The following is a 17,907-nucleotide window of genomic DNA, read 5'->3' as shown; positions in this document are numbered from 1 at the left end:
CTGGTTGATAAAAATATGCATGACCTGTGTATAAATTAAATGGACTAAGCATTTCAACTGCTTGTATCTTGCTATCCATATCCATTTAACAGAGCTTCCAGTTTCTCAGTTTTGAGTTACCTTTTGTTTAGTCTCTTCCCGCCTATCCTCACAGCTGCCACACTGGAATCATTTTTAATCCACACTACTAAGTACTTTGTTTTATCATGTCCCCATAAATATGGATATTGCTGAAACAATATTCATGTGAGGGTACATAATTTACAGCCATTTCTGTTGTTTTAGCTTCATTAATTTTGTATCCCAAAAAGTGAAACTGCCTGAAAGTGTTCCACAACACTGAAATGTCCTTTTCTGGTTTTATTATGTATAAAATAATATCATCTGCAAACAGAGGCCAGCTTTTCTTGACTACCATACCAATTATAGCCTTGAATTTCTGAGGCTCTTATTTTCTTTGCCAATGGTTCTAAATATAGTGCAAATAACAATGGGGAAAAGAGAACAACCCTGCCTGGTTCCCCTGCTCAAACAGAAATTATCAGCGAGGAACACACCCACTTTAATTTTCACCTCCGATCCCTCATATATTCACCTAATCAACCTTATAATTTGATCATGGCATGCAAATGCTTCCATTGCCCTGCTCATACACCACCAGCTTACTCTGTCAAATGTTTTCTCTGCATCAACACCCACCAACAATGGTGGTATTTTCTTAAATTCAGCTTCCTCTCGATCATCAATGTTCTGTTAATGTTGTCAAGTGTTTGCCTCCCCTCCACAAAAAAAACACTGCTCCATATCTATCACTTTTGACATCATCTTTGCCATTCTTTAAGCCATTATAGATAAATCAATTTATAATCAATAACTCTCCAGGTTAATTACTTTTCCCACTTCTATTACTTTTTCTTATCAGAACTTCTATCTTCCTTATCTTAGTTTGTTTTTGGCATATAAAAATGTCCAGTACTTGCATTGTACTATTGTTTGTATTGTATTATTGCTTGTTATTGTATTGTACTATTGATTGTATTGTATTATGGTTTGTTTGTTGTGGTATACTACTGTGGAGCTTTTCTTATATATATATATATATATATATATATATATAAATAAATAAAATAAATAAATAAAATCATTGTTTAAGATTGAAAATCCCAAGTATGAAGCTGGATCTGATGGGTCTTTACCATCTTTAGGTATTACAGTCACTACTGCTTTCTTCCAGGATATTCCTGATTCTCCTCTTAAAATAAAATTCTTCCACATCTTTATCAGTTTTTTCCTCCTAGCTTTCAAACTTTCACAGGCATACCATCTATCCCTGGGGTCTTTCCTGTGGATTGGTTATATATCATCATTTTTATCTCATCTCCTCCTATCCAGTTAGTAATTGAGCCTCCTCTACCTCTAACCTTGGAATATTTCATTCTTCCATAAACATTTCCTTTTCTGCCTTTTCTTGATCTACATATTTCTCTGCTTTATACAGAATTTCATAAAATTTCCAAAATATTTCTGGTACCTCTCTTGTTATCAGCTCCCTAAGCTTGGCAACAACCCTTTCTACATTTACTTGCCCGAGTTGTTGCTCTAACAGTTTTTGTGCTCTGGCATTATCATGAAAAAACAGTTGCTTAACAGCAAGCTTTCTAAACTCATGCATTTTACAAGGTAATCCTTTATTCTCTGCCTAGCATTCTGCAATTCCTCCTCTTCTTGTTCTGTGAGAATCCCCTGTTCTGTAAAACTTTAACATTTGTTTGTCCCTCTGAATAATTATTGTTGCTTCTTAACGATCTCTCTCTTTCATTTCCACCCTACTTTTTAAACTCCACTTTAGTTTTATCGCACTCCTTAGTTATATTTTCAGAAGAAATTTCTATCTTCTCTCATAACTCCACTACTGAACTGAACAGCCACTAGCTCACCAGCCACAGTTCTCAGTGGTATCAGAATCCTTTATAAAAATCTGAGTACACACAATAGATCAATGTTTAAGCACTTTCGTCTTTACAAGCAAGACATCATCAAAACCATTAGAAAAGTAACACTCCCCAATTATAAACATTCTATGAACAAACACACCCACTCGCTTGTCCAATAATGTGGATGGCGAGCTAGTCATTATTCAGTTTACTGAGGATAGTGGCTGGTGAGCTAGTGGTTGTTCAGTTCAGTAGTGGAGTTTCTTTGTCCTTTAGTTCCGGGTTATGACAAAGTTTTTCGTTTGTTCTTTAATAACTCACAAATTATTTCCACTACCATCCAGCCATCTTCAACCCCTTTTCCCATTTTTTTACATGGGGTTGGGGTGTCACTTCAACAGTGACAATCATCTCGAGCCAAGGTGTACACTGCTTGTCCAGTCTGTCACTCGTCTGGTCAGGATAAAACAGACAAATAGCTGCGGGTTTAGTCCAAGCAGTTTTATTATATACAAACACATTAGGATTGAGACTTACTAACTTAAACTTACATAAACTTATAAACAGACTGACTACCACACTCATACATGTTAACACTCTGGCTGTTCTCTCAAAATGGCACTGCTGCCTGCATATGCCCTCACTTTGAAATGCTTCTTAAAGTTACAACACATGCTCTGTTCTAACATTTGCTGACACTGCAATTGTACAGAAATGATCCTTAATAAATAAAACAATCATGTCCAGGTTGCTGTGTATTTTACACTAGGTCTAGAAATATGACCTGATCATGTGACATAAAAATTAGAACTATGTTTAGCAACAGAGACAGTCTTTAATGAATGTTCAGGGACATCATCAGGAATGGGAATAGGTACTGAGACATGTCCTTCAAGAGGTACATCAAATGGGCTGCTTCAAGATCTAGAGACTGTATCACAGGGACAAAGCTGCGATATTGATTCAGACACCGGAAGAAGATGCCTGCGATTCCTTCTGTATTCTATACCCTCAGATTCTACTAAGTAGGATCTCGGCTCGGCACATATACACTCTCACTTGACAAATTTGATCAAAACATTTTGGCATTTGCATCCTCACTCTCTCTCCTTTCAATGGACGAAGAAATCTGTTTTATCCTAGCTGGACTTCTGAAAGGAATGCTTTGCTTTTTAAATAGTTGGGCCAATAGTTGGGGGTTGCAGGATCCTATCCTTTTCTATTTAATGGGGGGGGGGTTAAGATGATACAAGTTGAACTTTGGTCCTAGCTTGGAAATAACCTTAAAGTTTAAGTATCAGACTGTACTAGAAATACAAAACTTTTCTTAAAGAGGTGGAAGGGGACTTTGCTCGGACTTTCTATGAGGGTGCAGGCAGCATTACAGTTTGTTTTACTACTGGCCCAGTCTTCCTCCCAGTGAATACCCATTCCTCCCCAAGATGATTCTTTTATACACTAAACCGTATTAAAATGAGTTGGTCTGATAGGTACTTTTCAATGTTATGGAGGGCTGTCTGAGACTTTTGTTAGAGTTCATTTAAGGAAGGGGCAGAGCAAATAAGGGAAGCATCATCTGCATATTGAATGACAGAGGCAGGTGCAGCTGCAGCTGCAGCATAAAGATCATTGGTAAAAATAATAGAGAGAAACAGCCCTAAAATAGAGCCTTGTGGGACACCATTGATGGGTGAAAGGAGTGATTGTTTTCCCATATGGTGGCTTGTTTGCGGTTGGAAATATAGTTGTGAAACCAGTGTAAAGTATTGGAGCTGAAATTGAGAGAGGCAAGTTTGTTGAGATTTGGTGAGATACGGTTTCATAGGCTTTTGACATATCAATGAAGGTGGCAGAGACAATGTAGTTATTGTTTTTGATGAGGTTTATAGTATTGGTGAAACTTAATAGAGCAGTATTAAGGACATCCCTGATTGGCTTGTGTGACCTTGCCTCACACCCAAAGACATCCCTGAGAATCAGATCTAGTAATGCAAATCAGAGTTTCATGGCTCTTATTACTCAGAAAAATGCATATTAAAAATCATTTCCATTTAAGCTGTTATCAAGTACACTTGGCAATACACATTTGGCAAATGGAAGCAGAAATAATCAAACTTTGTACTGATGACTACATGAAGCAGATGACTTAACAGCTTAGAGCCTTAACTCTGCACCAACTACCAGGACTTCATTGACCTCTTCATTTTCTAATACATCACTGAAGTTTACAGTCAGTCAGCAGTGCAGGGTATTAGTTTCATGTTTTTGTTGCTCAGAAAATGCATGTTGATGCAAAACTATTGTTCTGTTAACATTTTAAGTGAATTTGAGTAGTCTACCTCTTATCTGCCTCCAATTTTGCAGAGTAACTCTGATTTTGCCTCATATTTATGACCTGTCCATCGTTAACTTTTTTCTTTTTGTTTTGTAGATCGATGGGGATTACAGCTAGTCAGTAATGCCAGTCATTACATTTTCATAGTTATTACTGTTCAGAAAATGCATGTCCATCCACCAGTTATTGTTCTGTTAACTTCTTAAGTGAATTAATGATGCCTGGCACTCAATTAACTGCTTCCTCTAGTAGAAAGCTATAGAGTTGGAATACTGCCACCTCCATGTGTCTATTGTGTGACTTTCAACAAGCTGCTTAACCAGGCAGTGCTCCCAGGTCAGCCCAGAAAAATTGGCACTTTGTCCAATGGGTTTGCCTAGTAAAAAAAAAAATGCATTTTGGTCTGTTCCTTGCAACATGCATGGCTTTGGGCCAAATTGTTAGGAGTGTGGTCACTAAATAATGACAGAAATGTGAGTTCTGATTCTTGAGCTAAGGAGAGGGAAACAGAAGAGTTTCCAATTAGTTGCACTAAATGGTAATGACAGCAGTGAGTTGAGATACATTTCTGAGCTATTATTTATGAATTTATTCGGTCACCTGATATCAAACATATATTTAAAGGTGCACTGTCATACAAGTAGCTGTAATTGATATGTGTGGAGGTACACAGAGGGCACAGTTCTTAACTGTCACTGATTGTTTCGGTCTGTTACTTATAAAATTTGTGGCTTTCTGGACAGTGTTGTGGTCTGGGTTCATTAAATAATGACAAACATGAGTTTCAGACTTTATACTCTGCAAAAAAAAAATGCTTGCTCAAGCAAAACCTGCTATGGCAGCAACTTTCTAAGTATACAAGATCCATATTTAAAATATGCTCTGGATTTTGGTTAGAAGGTCAGTTGCATTGTATAGTTCTCACAGCACAAAGGTGAAGTACACTTGTAGGCCATTATTTATATATTAGTTCATTAATTTGATTACAAGTAAGCATCTGATGTGTTCTTAGTCATAAGCGGGATGTAATTGATGGCTGTGTGTGTGTGTAAATATTTGATTCCTGTATCCCAGACTAGTTATGGTGTAAAGGAAGGAATCAATTGTAGTAAACAGGAACAACATATGAGCAACATTCTTTGGTTATGGTCAATGACTTCCTAGTTTTTTGACTGCTGACAGCATTTGTATTTGTAAACTGGAGAGCATGAATTCCATGAGTTTCATATTAATATTTTAACTGTGAATATAATTCCTTTATTTACTTTTGTTTTTAGCAGGCACAAGGATGTGAAATGCACTGTTTGGACTCATACCTCTCAACCCCCCAGATTTTTGTCTCGTATTTTTGGTCTGTTCCTCATAAAATGTCGGATTTCCAGAAAACTGATTGAGGACTGAAGTCACTAAATGAAGATAGGCATTTGAGATTCAGATTGTGATTCCTTCAGAAAATGTATGCAAATGTACACCCTCTTATTCCAAGAAGAGCAATATTTAACATCTATCCCTATTTTGGGGCCTTTATCCCCACTATTTTTTCCTTTTCCAGATTTTTTAATCTAAGAGGTTCAGGGGTATGTTTGGACTATACATTAGTTTGTCTGGCAATTAGTGTAGATGAATAAGACTTGGTGTTGTGTCTTTTGGCTTTTCCCGGTTAGGGGTCGCCACAGCGGAACTCCGGTCCGCTAATGATTGGTAGTTGATTTTTACATGCCGAGTTACCAGCCCTGACGCACAATCTTCAACGAAGGTGCGCCCATTCACGCATGTCTCCACGCAGAAGACGTTCTAGCTGAGAATCGAACCGAACACCGTCTTACTGTGAGGCGACAACGCTACCGCAGCAACACCACCGTGGGTACTGTAGATGAATAAGACTATGAGCTGTTAATGAGCTGCTTCCTATGCCATGCTTTTCAGACTTCATTTGTCTTCTTTGTAATTCTTACCCAAGTGTTAAAAGGGAAAATGAAAACCTTGCATCCAGTGGGCTGCCCCAGCCTGTTAACAAATGCATTACACATTTGTCTTTTGAATTCCCTTCAAATAGTCAGTAATTAGTGTTTCACTAAATACTGAGTGTAAATCCCATAAGGTCTCCTGTAGTTTGAGTTGCCAGATGCATTTTCAATAAATGAGAGCTTCAAGGGAAGAGAAGTATATTGCCGCTCAAGCAGTTTTCAATGAATGTTTTGTTAGTGATTTCACTGAACTATCTGAAATAAAAGTTTAAAATTAAATCCAAATCTAAATAGCATGTTCCCTGACTGATTAGAACATTGCACACTTCTCAACTCTACCCACCTTTAGGCTTGGTTTACTCCTTAAAGTAAGAAAATTAATCACTACCCCCAACTCTGCACTCACTCCAATCACACACAATGTGAAACTGTTTAGCAAACAGGACACCATACTACATAATCAAGTAATATACTAGTGGTACACATTTTATATCTCAGTCAAAAAGACTTGACTTTGTGAGGTACACTTTTGCAGTGACCTCTGTCAAAGTCTGCAGATTCTGCACCGCTTTGACAATATGCTTACATATTTTTGCATCATTTTCTCACTTTTCAAAATTTGTGTTCCTGAGCTGTATCACACATTTATATTGAAAGTGAGAGATATTGATACTCAGATACTGTGCTGCTAATTAGTTGCCCAGATTATTTTATATTTCTCATTTGGAGAAGAGAACACTGGACTATTAGATAGTTTAAAAGATTATGGTGACAGCGCGCAGCTGTGAAATTACACTACTGCCTTAATATTCTAAGCAGCATGCAAAGACACTAACCCAGTCCAGTGGTTCTTTGTCACCACAAAGACAGCTCTATTTATGTCCTTACATTCACCACTGCAATATTCCTTACTAATGGGGATTCCCTGCTGTGAAGCCCTCTGTCCGGCCAGTTTACAAAAGTCTACGTTGCTTTAAGGTACGCTGAACATCACCTGCGCACTCCTTGCGTAAGGTAGGGCATAAAGGTGACATTCAAGCATACCATCCTCAGAACTTCTTTGCCACCAGTCCTAATGCTGTTTTAACCACTGGTCTGTTGCATACTTCCATTTTGTTTTTTACCGCTTTTCTGTTTATTGGCTTTTCTGAATCTGACAGTGAGAAGGTACTGCATACCTTAGATGTGCATAGACAGCTCAGATTTTATTTGGATAAAACTAAAGCTATCAGAAAGTCTGACCAGTTATTTGTTTCCTTTCATCCTAGGTCTTTAGGTCTGGCTGTTTCCAAGCAAACTATTTCCACTTGGATTTCAAAGGCTATTTCCTTTTGTTACACTTTTCATGGCGATAGCCTTCCTTCTTCTATAAAGACTCATTCCACTAGAGCTGTGGCATCTTCTGATGTTTTTTTTAAAGGCTTAGACACTAATTCTATTCTTGAAGCTGTTACCTGGACTTCTGTGCATACCTTTATCAAACATTACCAGTTGGATGGTATCTCCAGAGTTAGAGCTGGTTTTGTTGCTGCCATTCTTCATGACTTCTTACAGGCCTCTGCTACTTCCTCCTCCAAGGTTTCTTCTTTGAGCTGTGGCACTCTCTCATTTGTAAGGAATACTGCGGTGAATGTAAGGACATAGTACAGGTGTGTAAAATCTTACCAGAATGATAGATGTCCTTGCCTTCACCACTGCAGTATTCACTCCCTCCCTCCATCCCCTGCTATTTTCCCATCCTGGCTGTGCAGATTCTCCTTGGTTTTCCTTGGACTGCTGTTCCTACTGAGGCAATCTGTTCTGATGATGGTACGCCTGAATGTCACCTTTATGCCCTACCTTACGCAAGGACTGTGCAGGTGACGTACAGTGTACCTTAAAGCAAAGGTAGACTTTTGTAAACCGGACAGATGGAGGGCTTCATGGCAGGGAATCTCCATTAGTAAGGAATACTGCTGTGGTGAAGGCATGGACATCTACCCTGATGGTAAGTTTTTTACGCAACTGTACTTTCTTTTTCAGAAGCAAAAATGAAATACTTTGAGATGTAGATTTTTTTTTTTTTTTTTACAATATCATCAATTAATATCTACATATTTTATACTGTGTTTTTAGATAATAAGCTTATAGTTTTACTTTTTTATCTCTTAGTTTTTTTTTCTAAAGAAATCTTTTTGAATTTGTTCCGCAATTCCAGTACTTTTCAGTATTCAAATGTATGCTAATTTAGAGCAATGTACTTTACTTTTCAAGAGCTTTTATACCTACTTTCAATATCTGCAGAGTCTGCAGTGCAGACTGACAGGTATGGCGCGAAATAACCACTACCATAACATGCACCTGCAACAGTTGTGCATTCGGTCATCTGGCATAGCAAATAAACCGTCACACAAGTGCAGCTATGCCATGTCTATATGGTCAATACACGGAAAACTTCGAACTTTCTGAAAGAGAATACTACTGTGTTTCGTTCTTGTTGTAATTATACTATGTGTTTTAAGAAAATAAAGAAATAAGCAATGAAACGGCGCATCTGACATTCTGTACACCTCCAGTGCTAAAAAGATGAGACGCTTTATCTTTAGTGCTGCCCCTTTCTGTAATCAGACAGAAGTAAAACGTTCCTTAATTTGAATAAGTAAACGTCCTTTGCTTATTTGTGCAAATGTCGTTTTCATAAACAAATGAAGGTTTGGCAGGATACATCGCCTTACCTAGCCTCCACCCATATATCCAAGAACTTAGGAGTGGGTATTCAAACTTTTCTTCAGGGCCCTTCTGTTTTCTTCTTTGTAGATATTCACAGCGTCCCTTTCCCTCTTTAGAGAAGCCCTGATAAAGTAAATTAAAAGTCTGTGGCGTCACGGGTCTCATGTCTCTTGCGTTTAGATCTTTAAAGGAGGCAGAAACTTGCAGCTGCGGAGCTTGTTCCTTTCTTTTTCGATATTTTGGATAATTGATTACTGGTAGCACTCGTTTCGCTGTCGGCTGAACTTTCGGCACTTCTGTTTTTACTGTACTGGGTGCCTGTCCATATTTTGCTCTCCAAGTCAGTCTTGTGTATGCCTCTTTTTCAATAACCTCTTTCCACCAATTTTGGCCACGCGTTGTAAAAAAGTCCCTCATACCGGTTTTTAAATGTCTTCTGTAAATCAAGAGGAAGCAAATATCTGACCAAGTCAAATAACGGTCTGCTCTTAATACTATCCTTTCAAACTGGACTACAGTCCTTTACCTCCTGGAGCGAACTGTTGCTATGGTTACTGTTATGCTCACAGCAGACACTTACGTGGTCCTCTGATGCTTTAAATTTTCAGAATTACCCTCTAGGGGTGGGAGGTTAAACGGCGCACTAAATATATTTTTTATTATTTTTTTAAGCTTTTTATTACCTTTCACGTTGAAATTCATAAATAACAATACAATTTCAATACGAGCAAATACTATCATTTTGAAATAATGACAAGTAAAATCAGCGTCTTAAGTGTCATAGGCTGATACCCATATTTAATAATAATGCAAATTCAGATTGTTCTTGTCTTTCCATGTAGATACAGACCTCACTCCCTTTGTGCTGAAATTATATAAATGGCTTGCTCTTGAATTGGTGCTGTTGGACTCACCCATAGATCGCCTCACAGCAAGAGGTTCTCTGGTTTGATTCTCGGTTGGAGCTCCTTTTGTGCGGAGTCTGCATGTCCTCCCTGTGGTCTAGTGAGTTTTAAAGACGTGCAGGTAGGTGAATGTGTGTATGTGTGTGTCTTCTGTGAAGATTGGGCGCTGGGCTGATGACTTAACACCGTAAAAACACCACTGTCATTCAATCTGTGGACCGGTGATCCGCTATGGTGACCCCTAACTGGGAAAAGCCAAAAGACATTGTTTTTGCTGGACTCACCCATAGATATTCTGAATTCATGGGGCAACAATTTTGGATTCAACAATTATTCACTGAGAGGAAGCTCTAAGTAATCTGTTCTTTGAAATATTTCTGGAAGCAAGTGCTTTTGGCATATCCATTTGCCTTTTACTTCAGTCACACCCCTCAAATGTCGATCATAGGTTCATAGCTGTTTACTAGGCTAATGACCACAAGGGCTTTTTTAAGCGTAACCATGCATCCTAAAGCTCTAACTAGCTCTGGTACCCTTGATGAGTGTAAGCAGGAGTTTGGGAGGTGAAACATTTACAAGCAGGGGCCTGAAAGATGAACCATTTACAGGCTGCCTGTGTCCATAAGAGACTTAGGTGCCAAACTGGGGATGCATTTCCTGTTCCCCATCCAGTTGTCCAAATTACACTTTAATTGGGTTAGGGAGGAATTCTGCTTCACATGGATGGGGAGCCTGTTTCCAGAGAAGGGGTAGTCTCTGAGATACGTAGCATACCTGTCTCTCCAGCAGGTCCTATTTATATCACAGGCAAGGTTTACATTTTTTAGAATGGGTAATTCTGGTGCTGTTTGTTTTGAGAGTATGCAGGAGGTCCATCAAAGTGGGGTATGACAATACCTTGTATGCCAGATATAGATCTCCCCTCAACGGCCTGCAGGAGACAGAATACCTTCTGTTAAGAGAGCCTTGAGGCAATCTACATAGGATATGAATCTGGTTCTTAGGGAAGAGGATGACCCCAACCCACCCCCACTCACTTTAAGTGCTGACTTGCAGTCAGCTGAATTTCTTCAATAGACAAACACAACTGAATATGACAGTTGCTGTGTTGGTGATAGATGAAGCTGCATGCACTGGCTGAAAGACTAAGCTTTTAGCCGAACACTGGAAACTTTGGATCTAGAAATTTAGTTTATTCCACACTACAAATGGAAGAACCAAAAAGCCTGAAAGAGGTATAATGTGTCATGTCTCTTGACATCTCTGAAAATCAGTCCTGTTTTTCTATCCCTTGGCCCCTATCTGTACATTTCTAGCTGACTATCAACTGCCCTGTGTTGCTCCATGTGCTCTTAACTTAAACGGCAAAGGCTCTTCCCCCCAGGGCTGGACTGTTACCACCACTGGCCAGTTGGGACATGAAAAGAAAAATACAGAGAAGAACAGTCCAGCAGTGTTACTATAGCTCCCAACTGGCCAATGGTGATAGCAGTCCAAGCCTGTCATATAGCCTGGAAACATTTGTTTTACTCTAACTGATGTGGGTGGTACATAGCATCAATTAACTCTTGCTCCATAGAAGTTCAAATTTAATGGTAATCTTCTGTGTGATCACAGCAATACTTGCATCATCAGAGAGGAAACCACACCCTGCAGGAATGGATGAATCTATGCTTGTCTGCTCCTTCCCACACTCCCTTCCCAGCTCCTTCAGCTCCAAAATTGGAGAAGACGCCTAGATGTTATTTGTCATTTATTTTTCAAGAAAGGGGGAAATATAAAATAGCAGCAAAAAGAAGTTCAAGAATTATTTGGAATCTGGAAAATGCTTGCCATTTATTTGCAATTTCTTCTTTACAAAGGCACAGAGTCTGATAATGGCTATAGACAATTATGTCAGTGAACTAAAGAATCAAGTCAAATGCTATGAATCTGATGAGTTATACCATTCATTAATTAGAGAGAAAATAGCTTGTTTCAGAAGAAATGATCAAACAAGGAGCAGGTTATTAACAGAAGCAGATGTGACCTTATGAATTGCTGTAGATACTTGCAGAGCAAATAAAATTGCAAACCCATAGTTAAAGGGAAATTATGGACAGAACATGAAAAACATATATTTTAATCTGTGATGAAGTTCTACACAATTGAAAAGTGCCAGTAGCACAATACTAATTTTTTTCAGGCAAACAGCCTGATGTGATCTTGTTTTCTTGAAAAGCTATTTTTTGTTCACTGTGTTCTGTAAAAGCACAGTTGAAGGAGATTACAATGCCTTAATCTGTTTTGTTAGATCACAATTCTAATCAGTTACAATAGAAGTAGTAACAAATACTGTCAAGTCTGAGAATTCTCAGAAAAATGTCAGTGACTTGTTTATAGTCACTCTTACATACTTGTTTTCTACAAATATGTTACACCAACCTTAACTTTTCTGTAGAAGGGTGAAGAGATAACATAAAAAACACAGCCTTTAAAAATTGATATTTTGTAAGTTTCAGGTACTGTTTTTCCCCACCTTCCTTTCTTGATCACCAATTCAGATTTCTTGACTTGCAAAACTCAGCTATTTAATGAACTAATGTTCAGTGATTAACAAGCTTCTTAATCTTTACATTACAAAAGGCTTAATATGTTTACAATTTTAGGAAAGGGAAAGACTGCGGCTGTATGACACCACACAGTAAATGAGCTATACATTTTAAGCCCAAATAGCTTTACAACCTGAATGGGTATGAAAAAGCAAAACAGAGCTAGAGGTAACTTGCTATGTGTAATTTCCTTGTAAAAAAAAAAACAACAAAAAAAAAAACCTTGAATCTGATAGATAAACTAATGCAAGAGAGACACATACCTAAAGAAAGTATTATGATATTTAATTCACCAATCCTAGCTATGTGGAAGCATCTGCATTTATCAGTTTCACATAGATGCTTTTTAGGTCCAAAGATGTTTGGAAGACAAGTGTACTCAGAAGAAACTGCACATTTGTGAACAAAAACATGAAAAAGCAATTTATTGGTGCTATTACTGTGAAAAGAGTTTATACAGTGAAGTCTGAAAATGTGTCAAAACAGTGAGGCAAGAGTACAAGTCAGATTATTCACAGGAGAGCTTTAGAGTTAATAAACAAAATGTTGAAGTTAAGTTAGACTCAGCTGCAGACAGTAATATTGTGCCTTAAGGTGCTTTAAAAGTATTGGAACTGAAAGGCACACTACAGAATGTTGTCTGCATGCATCTTATTAATATATTCATGGCACCAGGTAAAGTCATTTGGTGAAAAACTATTGAGGTGTGAACATAAAAATAAGAAGCATAATATACTGTGGCAAGAAAAAAATGAATGAATGCCAGCTTCTGCCCTTCGAAAATAAAACACTGGAACACAGACTGATGTAATGGCCTTTATTTGCCCAGCTTTATAGTTGCTTCAGCTTTCATCCTGATAGGAGCCCTTCTTCAGGAATTAAACATTTATCAGTGTTAGATACAGTGATTTAATACCCATGCTGTACCCATCTCATTGGCTAAAAGGTATGCTTCACAAATTGCCTTATTTAAAAGAAATATAAGTTTGCAGCTAATACTCTGAGACAAAAAACTCAGACAGATACAGTATATACACACACACACACACACACACACACACACACACACACACACACACACACACACACACCTAAATCATGTTACTTAACAGAGAAAAAAAGTGTTTATTATTAGTTCAAGTCATTTAGTCTAGCTGAAACTAAGAGAACACTTTCAGGTCACACCTTGTTTTACAACCATATAGTACACAAAAGAACTAAGGGTCCTTATTACCAAAAATCCATAAGCCAAGGAAGTGATTTTGTCAGGTTACTGTGATCTATCCGTGGTGGTGGTGCTGCGGTAGCATTGTCGCCTCACAGTAAGACACTGTCCAGTTCGATTCTCGCTAGAGCGTCTTCTGCGTGGAGACATGCGTGAATGGGCGTACCTTCGTTGAAGGTTGTGCGTCAGGGCTGGTAACTCGGCAATTAAAAATCAACTACCAATCATTAGCGGACCGGAGTTCCGCTGTGGCGACCCCTAACCGGGAAAAGCCGAAAGACACAACAACAACTGTGATCTATCACCTAGTACTATTTTAACCACTATGGATATCACATCATTTTGTTGGCATACATATCCCAAGCAAGAATGGCATTCCCTCCTGTCTCAAGGAGAAACCAGATCATCATAACATTAACCCAGATATAGTTAGACAAGTTATAAGAATTCATTCTGACACATAACAAATCTGTTTTACCAGAATGGCTTCAAAATACACAGACGTCTTCATGGTATATAAGGAATATCTTAGTCACTGTTCTGACTCCCCTGGCTGTGCATAGCAAGTGCAATCTCATCTGTAGCAAGATGTGTTGAGAAGTCTACTCACCACCACAGAAAGTGTTAGCAGACAGTGACTCATCAAAATGACACCTGTGGAGACCGTTAAATAGTTTCATTTCCAAACTGTGCAGATCTTAATACAAGAAATCATTCCAAATAGGTCAAATAATGATGCTTTGACACACTCCAGCAATAGACATATAGCTGCAATGGAGTCTGTCTAACACAAAACTGAAGAAAATGGGGGAGGAGGGTGGAGTTAACAACAGAGCTAGGCTACAGGAAAACAGCTAGGACAAAATACAAAAATGGCAATTTCTTAGCTGAACAGCAAATACACAAGCATGTGTAACATGACACTCTTTAGATTTCACCAAACAACAATAACAATAAACATTAAGTCCGTGATATATTTGGACTCTCTTTATCCTCTGGAACCTGACAAACAAGAGGGAGGGGAGAACAAAAAGATAAATGCAAACATCATAATGAATTCTTGCTGTTGCCAACACCTCTGAAGACCAAGCAGGCAAGCAGGAACAGATGAAAGTTCAGGTAGCAGAATCTTTCCATGTTTCCCATCTTTTTTGTTTTTCTCTGGGGAGGAGTATCCCAATCTACATTTTCAGAAGTGAGCTATCTTAATAGTATCTTGCCCTGAATGGTAAATGGTGCTATGAAGCCCAGTGGTTCGTAGATGCTGTTTACTACAGACACAACTCCACATTTGGTGAAGGGCTTGTCACAAGCTGACATTTGAAATACAAATGAGTCCTGCTTTACATTCCAAAGCAGCCCGAAGCTGCATTGCACGAGGGTGATATTAGACCCCAGTTCAAAGTTCTTTAGACTGTCAGCATGGTCCTCAGAATGAAAGGCTCCATTTACCTTGACGCTGTTGGAGACTATCATGTGAAGTCTGAGATTAGATACAGCCAGTATATCTTGAGTTCTGGCAAGAAGATTAATCGCCTCTTCCTCTGTGGGAAAAGATTTAAGCCCATCATCTACATAAAAGTTTCTTTCAACAAACTGATGTGCATCAGACCCAAATTCCCTTTCACCTTCTTGAACAGTTCTTCTCAACCCATATATTGCAACTGCAGGAGATGGGCTGTTACCAAAAACATGTACCTTCATCCAGTAGTCTATGACCTTGTCATTGATGCCATTTTTGCAGTACCACTGAAATCTGAGGTAGTTTCTGTTGTCTTTGTGAACAATGAAACAATGGTATCGGCCATTACCACAATCACTTCTTGTCTGAAATGGATCAAGACCCCAGTTAGATTATTGTTCAGATTAGGCCCAGAGAGGAGAAGGTCATTAAGAGCAACATCTTCATGGCAAGCACTTGAGTCAAAGACCACTCTGATTTGGTCTGGCTTGCGTGGGTGATACATACCAAAACATGGAAGGTACAAGCATTCTTCCCCTTCCTTTAGGGGAGGTGCAGGTTCAGCATAATCTCTATCAAACACCTTCTGCATTAAGTTAATAAAGTGCTTTTTCATAGCATATTTCCAGTTTAGGGTGCATTCCAGTGAAATAAACCATGACTCTGTAAGCTGCTTATTGTTTGGCAATTTTATTCTTGGGGTACGGAATGGTAAAGGTGCCACTCAGTTGTTGGAGTTGTCCTGATAGAATACTTCATTCATAATTTTCAAGAATTCCTTATCTTCCCTTGTGGTTGCTAACTGATTGTCTTCACTAGTGGGATCAAACACCATAATACCAAGATTATAATCCCAGGAGCCAAAGCCATAGTTGTAGCTTTGTATGACTTGCTGTGGCTTACCATTACTGCATAACCTTTCTTTTACACAGTAGTGATGAGGACAGGGTTCAAAACAAGTATTGTGTCCATTTGAAAGCACATGCATCTTGAAGGACCTAAGGACCTCTTAGGTCTCCTGACCTTAGCTAAACAGACGTTACCTATGACCACCCAACCTAGGTCCAGGCATTGAGCATAAGGAGCATTGTTTGGGCCATTGATATATTCATGCACCTTGTGCACCCTCAGTATGTCTCTACCAAGCAGTATCAGGATTTCAGCATCTTTATCAAGGGGTGGTATTTGGCCAGATATGTTCTTCAAGTGAGGGTGATGAGAAGCAGCTTCTGAGGTAGGGATCTCTTGCCTGTTGGTTGGAATCTAGTTGCACTCGATGAGAGTGGGCAGTGGAATTTCTAGGTTGCCACTGAGGGGAGCTACTATAAGACCACTAGCTCTCCTGCCAGAGACTTCTGTAATGCCAGCACAAGTGCCCAGAGTGTAAGGCAGGATATCCACTGTTATGCTGAGCATGTCAAAAAACTCTGATCTTGCAAGAGATCGATTATTTTGCTCATCGAGAATAGTGTACAGTCTTATAGCTCTTTCAGGACGACCCTTTGGGTATACATGGACCAAGCATATTTTTACACAAGATTTGTCACTGAGTCCTTCTCCACATACTTCAGTACATGTGGTGGCAACTTGAAGTAGGAGCCCCTGTTTGTTCTATGTTCTCCCCATCTTGCTTTGCCTTGGGAGGGTTAACCATGGATGGGGTAGAAGTATGTTGAAATGTATGAAGTGTTTGTACATGATCATCACTGTCACATTCTATGCACTTAATAATGGCTTTACAGTTCTTAGCAACATGCTCGGTGGAAGCACAGCATTTAAAACATACCCCAAATTTCTTAAAACGTTCCTTGCGTTCTTGCAGGGTTTTTTTCCTGAAGACAATACATTTTCTGAGTGAGTGAGGTTTGTTATGTATGGGGCATTGGCAATTTGGGTTTTTGATTTTCTTGCTTTGGTCACTTTTGCTGGGGACTGTAGAAGGTGTAGGTAAGACATCAGTCCGTTTAACTGAGACAGGACCTCTGCGGTCTCTGTATGAGCTGTGCAAGTTTATAGGCTTAGGAGAGGGTGGACCTAGAGCGTGGGACTCTCCAAAGGAGAAGTTTGGTTCATTCTTTGTCTCTGCAATTTTCCTGATGAATTCACAGAAGAAAGAAAATGGAGGAAAGGAGACTAGGTTTGCTTCCTTGTACTTTGATCCAACTGTTGTCCATTTTCCTTGGATATCATATGGGAGTTTTGAAACTATCGGGTTAACCCCACAAGCAGTGTTCAGATAACTGAGGCCTGGATGGTGCATGTCTTCCTTAGTTAGCTGAAGTTTGGAAAGAAGGTCACTAAGCTCTTGACACTTTAGATTGTCTTTGCCAGATATCTTTGAGAAACTTTGCAGCCTCTTGAATAAATCATCCTCAATGACTTCATGGCTGCCAAAGCTACATTCCAGTCTGTCCCAGGCAGCATTAAGATCCACAGCCAGGTTTAGAAATATGAACTGCCTTGAGACGCTTAATACATTCAGAGGAGCTGGGACTAAGCCACCTGATGAGAAAATCTAGTTCTTCGGTAGCTGTAATGTACAGATCACTAACTGTAGACTTAAAGGTAGATTTCCAGCCTCTGTAGTTCTCAGGTCTTTCGTCAAACCGTATGAGTCCAGTTTTTATAAGATCTTTGCAAAGCATGTACTTTACAAACTGTGACACTTCTGTGTCTTCAGGCTTTAAGTGAAGAGCTGTTAGTTGAACAGTGTTAGTCACATTAACAGTGGCACCATTGCTGAATGACATTGGGATGTACAGTGGTGCAAGGGCATCAA

At 39.0% G+C, this 17,907-nt stretch overlaps 1 protein-coding gene across 1 annotated transcript in view; it reads right to left on the bottom strand.

Annotated features, from left to right (window-relative positions):
- Nucleotides 1-9,513, bottom strand: part of LOC122807770 (protein ATP6V1FNB-like) — a 313,824-nt gene extending 304,311 nt beyond the window's left edge. The window contains exon 1 of the mRNA XM_044078791.1: nucleotides 8,951-9,513. Within this exon, the coding sequence (XP_043934726.1) occupies nucleotides 8,951-9,362 (412 nt within the window). The 5' untranslated portion in view covers nucleotides 9,363-9,513. The remainder of the gene's footprint in view (nucleotides 1-8,950) is intronic.
- Between the last annotated feature and the right edge of the window lie 8,394 nt (nucleotides 9,514-17,907).

This window comes from Protopterus annectens, chromosome 7.part1 (genome assembly GCF_019279795.1).
Source record: "Protopterus annectens isolate FY-2018-M chromosome 7.part1, PAN1.0, whole genome shotgun sequence".
In the NCBI taxonomy this organism is placed as follows: Eukaryota; Metazoa; Chordata; order Ceratodontiformes; family Protopteridae; genus Protopterus; species Protopterus annectens.
The sequence above is the reverse complement of the archived record's forward strand: the minus strand, read 5'-3'. Positions and strand labels throughout refer to the sequence as shown.